At 59.3% G+C, this 5879-nt stretch overlaps 1 protein-coding gene across 1 annotated transcript; it reads left to right on the top strand.

Moving 5' to 3' along the window:
• Positions 1-743: 743 nt before the first annotated feature.
• On the top strand, positions 744-5461 carry LOC112962349 (zinc finger and SCAN domain-containing protein 31-like). Its single transcript, XM_026058414.1, has 3 exons — positions 744-1682; positions 2070-2265; positions 3476-5461. The coding sequence occupies exons 1-3, from the start codon at positions 951-953 to the stop codon at positions 4327-4329; spliced, it is 1782 nt and encodes a 593-aa protein (XP_025914199.1). The 5' UTR covers positions 744-950; the 3' UTR covers positions 4330-5461.
• The last annotated feature ends 418 nt before the right edge of the window (positions 5462-5879 follow it).

Genomic DNA, 5879 nt, shown 5'->3' with positions numbered 1-5879 from the left:
GACTGGGGGTCAGGCAGGAGCACATTGCATGGTCCTGAGGCCTTTGCAAGGCTGGGAGCCATGGTAGGGGAGGTTGGGGGCTCATTGCAAGGCTGAGGTCTGGCTTTGCAAGCTTCCTGGAGCTTTTCAACGGTTGGGGGTTGGATCCTTTACACATAGCAAAGGCCTGGGGGTGTTGCAAGGGTCTGGGGGGGTTACAAGTCTGGGAGCTGGGTGGGGGGTGGCTTTGCAATCCTCCAGGCAGTTTGGCAAGACTGGCAGTCAGCAGGAAGCATATTGCATGGTCTTGGGGGCCTTTGCAAGGCCAGGAGCTGGGACAGGAGAGGCTGTTGCTTTGCAAGTTTTCTGGAGCTTTTGCACAGCTGGGGGCTGAGGAGAGCACATTGYAAGAGCCTGGGGGCTTTGCAAGGCTGGGGGTCCAGTCGGGGTTGGGGGGAAGCATATTACATGGCCCTGCAGCCTTTGCAAGGCTGGGAGCTGGGCTGGGGGCAGCTTTGCAAGCTTCCCGAAGCTTTTGCAAAGCTGGGAACTGAAGGAGGTGGCTTTGCAAGCTTCCCAGAACTCTGGGAGACTGGAAATCAGGGGAGAGCATATTGCATGGTCCCGGGGACTTTGCAATGGTGTTTGTGGTGGGGGTGGATTTGCAAGCTTTTTGGAGCTTTAGCTAGGCTGGGAATTGGGGGAGAGAGAGCACTGCATGATTCAGGGGGGCTTTGCAAGGCCAGGAGCTGGGGGTGCAACTTTGCAAGCTCCTTGGGGGCTTTGCAAGGCTGGGAGCTGGGTTAGGGGCGGCTTTGCAAAGCCAAGATCCACCGGCTGTGTTCACTGTGCCCCGCTCTCTCACCTGCAGTGCTGTCCTTGCTTGGCGCTTTGCAAAGCCCCCCACGGCATCGCATTTCCCGGGAAGGCTGGCGAAGGAGYGCAGCAAGCCCAAGCGGCTCGCCGAGAGCATGGAGATGCAAGAAGGAGCCACAGAGCTGGAGCCCAAACCCTGCCGGCAGCCTGCCCAGGCTGCAAAGGAGCCACCAGCATCCTCCGGACCACGCTGGCCACGCTCGCGGCTGCAGCAAGAGGGACTCTCGCGGCGCCCTGCAGCCCAGCGGCCGAAGGGGCCGCAGGCTTTGAGGACCTTGCCAGGGCTCGTGGCGGCTCCGGACCCTGCCGGGAGCAGCCCCCATCTCCCCGAGCTGTCRCCGGACGACGACGCGGAGGCCTACCTGGCCTCCTTCGAGCGGGTGGCCGAGACGTGCCGCTGGCCCCGTGGGGAGTGGGTGACGCGGCTGGTGCCGGCGCTGAGCGGCAAAGCCCAGCAAGCCGTGAGCAGCCTGGCAGCGGGGGACGCGGGGGACTACGGGAAGGTGAAGGCGGCCATCCTGCGCGGCTGCAGCGTGGGCACGGAGATGCGGCGTCTCCGCTTCCGGCAGTTTCGGTACCAGGAGGCGGCGGGGCCGCGCGATGTCTACCGGCGCCTGCGGGAGCTGTCGCACCGCTGGCTGCAGCCCGAGGTGCGCACCAAGGAGCAGATCATGGAGCTCCTCGTCCTCGAGCAGTTCCTCAGCATCCTCCCCGAGGAGATCCAGAGCTGGGTCTGGGTCCGGCACCCCGAGTCATGTGCTCAAGCCGTGGCCTTGGCCGAGAGTTTCCAGCTGGGACAGCGAGAGGCCGGGATCTGGGAGCAGCAGGTGAGGACGGCGCAAGCCAGCGCTCTGCAGAGCTTGCCCCACTTGCACGCTCCCATCCTCAGCCAGTGGATGTGGCAGCCCTCCTGCATCTGCTCGCCTCTAAAATTGGTCACAAATCTGGCTCCCGGCGTCGTTTGTCGCCTTCGGAGCTCGTTTCGACAAGCATTCCACAAATTCCTGTGGGAGCTTTGTGCTCAGGAGGTCRTTGTCCCCAAATAGCTCCAAAAACCCAGGAGCGAGGCGCAAGGTGCAGGAGGGCTCTGCGGTCCTCCCAAGAGGTGCTCAGGGCATGGGGCCTGTTTGCAGTGTCCCATGCCACAGGGCTGCCTCTTGAGACGCAACTCCTCACCGTGGCTCTTAGGTGCCCCTTGTGCCTTCATCCTTCAGGTCACGGTGCGCGTAAAGGTGGAGGAGGTGACCCCGGAGGACATGGAGAGCCCTGAAAACCTGTGGSAGTCTCAGAGCCCCCCATCAGAGCCACCTCTGCTCATCTCTGACGATGATTCCCAGGAGGAAGCGGCATGGAGCAAGTTCAAGTTTCCCCGTGCCCCTGAGGATGAGGTGCAGAGCCTGCAAGAAACAGGTAATAAGCACAAGGAAGAGGCACTTTTTCCCCCAAAGAATTGGGGAGGTGGCTGGTGTAGGAGCTGGGGAGCTCCTGGAAGGTGAGTACCCTCAGCACAAAGCTTGTTTGAGGGATGTGTCCCCTGGGATTGCTCCTGGGTGGAGGCAGTGTCTCATGTGATGAGCTTTTCTGTCTGGCGCAGTCCTCCCCACCTTCTTCCAGATGCTTCCTCTGAGCTCCCATGGTGTCTCCACTCTCCTCTGGGGATTTTTCTCTGCCCTTGGTAGCCAATGCATGAGAGCGAAGAAAATGGCCAAAAAGAAGGTCCCGATGCCATGAAAGCTCAYGGGACATTGAGGAAAGGGAGAGAAAAGTGACCCCCAAGAGGAGCGAAACAGAAATTCCCTCGGACCCACTACTCAAGCTGGGGCCACCATGCATGACCTTGAGCCCTTCTCCAGTATAGCAAAGATAGTCTTGGCTGCTGCTTGTGTTCAAAAGCCAAGCTGAAGCAAGAAGAGGGACCGGGAAAGGTTTCTGAGATGGCCAGGTGGGCATTTCTTGCTGTGGGAGAGATCTCACCAAGATCTCACTAGATCTTGATCTCTTTGGTTGCAAAGAAGGTGAAGGAAAGAAGTCTTGGAGTAAAGATCATGAGCATCCTTGAGAGAGCTCTTGTTCTTGCCGTTTGTTTTCCCAGGAAACCCTGAGCCCCAAAGCCTTGCTCCCTTCCTCYGGTCCCTGCAGGGATCCTCAAGACAGTGCTTTGAGCAATTTCCACCTTTCAGGGATGATGCTCAGAGCACACAGGGCTCTCTGACTGCCTCAGTGGACTTCCTTCCCTGCAGGACCAGCCATGGCCTCCCTACCAAGCTCCTCTCTCGAGGTGGCCTCATCTTCGTCGTTCCCTGACGTGGTTTGACCACCTCCCGTGATGCCAGGGATTCGGGATGTTTGCTCAGTGGTGGGAGCGGGACTGTCTCTGGGGTAGGGACACTGCTTGTTCTCTGCCATCCAAGGCAGAGAAGATAGCGATGCTGGAGAGTTGAGGAAATGGTACCTTCAAGGCCATGTTGTACCTAAGGGTGGGCTTATTCGGGGTGGGGACGGAGGGGAAAGAAGGGAATTGGGTTCAGTCAAGTCCTGGTATGGCAGAGGTGGCTTCCCCAGCAAAAAGCAACTTGTGAAGTAGCTTCTCTCTTTTTTTTTTTTTTCCCCCACCCGGCAGGTCCCGGAATGGGGAGCAAAGGGGAAGACCAGTCCATTTTGCAAAGACAAGAGACCCCGCATCTGCCCAGGGCCCTCCAGGGTGGTTCTGATGGGATCGTGGTCCGGAGCCCCATGCAAAGAGAGATCTACAGGAGGCAGAAAGGGATCCCACGGGATCCCTCGGTCTTCCCGCAACATCCCGGCCAAGGGCTGCTGGGGACTGTGAGGGATGTCAAGAGCCAGGAGAGCGGTGCCCACCGGCCGGAGAAGCCCCACCGCTGCCGCGACTGTGGGGAGCGTTTCTGGGTAAAGCACGAGCTGGCAGCGCACGGGAAGGTGCACGAGAAGGAGCGTCCCTATGCTTGCGCCGAGTGCGGGAAGAGCTTCAACCGGCTGACCCACCTCAAGACCCACCAGCGGACCCACACGGGGGTGAAGCCCTACTCGTGCRGCGAGTGCGGCAAGAGCTTYGGGCACCTCTCGACGCTCACCACCCACCAGCGCCTGCACACRGGCGAGCGGCCCTACTCCTGCGGCGCCTGCGCCAAGACCTTCACCAACCCCTCGGACCTCAACAAGCACCAGCGGTCGCACACRGGCGAGCGKCCCTACCCCTGCGCYGAGTGCGGCAAGCGCTTCAGCCAGCAGTCCAACCTCACCATGCACCAGCGGAGCCACACCGAGGAGCGGCCCTACCCCTGCRGCGAGTGCGGCAAGAGCTTCAAGTACCTGGCGGACCTCACGGTGCACGAGCGGTCGCACACGGGCGAGCGGCCCTTCCCCTGCCCGCAGTGCGGCAAGAGCTTCAGCAACAAGTCCTCCCTCGCCCGGCACACGCGGATCCACGCCAGGGCCGCGGCCAGGAATAAGTGACAGGCGGCCAGCTCCGGGTGCCTGYACCTACCGGCGATGGAGAGGAAGGGGAGGGCAAAGCCGCTTCGTCCCCGCTCTCTCCACTTGTGCCACTTCCGCGGAGAAGCAGAGGATGACGATGGGCTCTTCACCCAAACGCGAGGATTCGGCACATGGGGTGGTCCTGCGCCTGCTCAGCCAGCAGCGGAGCAGCCCATCCCTCCGTCTGTCTGCTCCCGGTTTTCTCGCCAGCCATATGTGAGCCGGCTATGCCATATATTTTTTTTTTTTCCGGACGTTTTCTCCATGGGATTTCACTGAGCCAGGGCATTACTGGAGCTGGGAGCCCGAAGGAGGTCTCATGTGGGTTGGGGTGAAGATRAGCTGATGAGCGACGTCCCCTCGCTCCCCACCGCTGAGGTCCTGCAAGCCCAGCGGGTCCAATACCTCCGAGGACGTACTTGGCATTTCTCGGCCGTTTTCTCGGCTGTTCCCTCTGGGCACATGGTTCTCCTCCACGCTCCAGCTGAAAGATTTCCTCCACCGCCGCCCCCTGCTTCTGCCCCATCGCTGTGTCCAGAGCCTGCTGCCCAGATGCCCCATCATCCCCTTGCCTGGGCAACCTGTCCCACCAAACTATGCATTTCCATKCGCAGCTCACTTTTTATTCCTTTCGGTATTTATTCATTGCTCCCTTGGCTTTCCTCACCCGCCACCCCCTTCCCTCCRGGCCAGACCCTCTTTGGTTCGAGGAGGCTGCTCCGTCCATCCTGTCCCGCCGCAGCGAGTGACTCCTGTCCCATCATGCCGGTAGCAACCTCCCTGTACGCAGGGCCTTAAATTTTGAAGACTGACCTACCTCATCTGCTGCTTCTCTGAATTTCTTAAGACTTTATTTGAATGCCTGGTCACTTGAATAGCGCTTTTTAGCAGTTATTGCTTTGTATTCCTACTTGCGTGCTCCCTGTTTGTGTGGAAATGTCCTCCCTGCTGCCCTCCATGGGTCTCTGTTGCCATCCGCCCTGCGTTGGGTTTGCTCCTTGCTTTCTGCCGTCCTGCTGCCCCCATCACTGTAACGACATTTTTAGCAATCTCTGTGCGCGTCCTTTGTTTTCTGTGTTGCAGGGGAGCATGGAAAGGGGGTGAGAACAAGTCTGGGGAGAAACTCCTCACGGTAGGAGCGGGAACAACCAGAAATAGGGTTTTGGACGCAGATGAGGACAAGAGGCCATGCTGCGAGCATGTCAAATGGGCAACATAAGCCCCAATCGTGGAAAATCCCTTCCTGTCCCATTGAAGCACAGCTGGTTATTTTTCCACGGCATGCAAAATAATCTACGGAGCGTGCAYTGTCCCAAAGTTTGGGAGGCTGCAGCTGCTCTGGGGCAATGCTGAGGTAAGTATTGCAACCTCAGCAAGGAGGGATTGGGGATCCCAGGTTTTAGAACGATGCTCTAACTTGATTCAGCTGTTTGCATGGAGAAGAAAATAGTGGCAATGGTGGCAGTGGGAACTACCGGAGCAGCCAGATCAGCATCAGCACGATGCTGAGGGGTTCAAAGGGGATGGCC

The sequence above is a fragment of the Apteryx rowi genome, unplaced genomic scaffold, assembly GCF_003343035.1.
Source record: "Apteryx rowi isolate R43461 unplaced genomic scaffold, aptRow1 scaffold_1468, whole genome shotgun sequence".
Classification (NCBI taxonomy): domain Eukaryota; kingdom Metazoa; phylum Chordata; class Aves; order Apterygiformes; family Apterygidae; genus Apteryx; species Apteryx rowi.
Note: the sequence above shows the minus strand (reverse complement) of the source record. Positions and strands in the feature narration are given on the sequence as shown.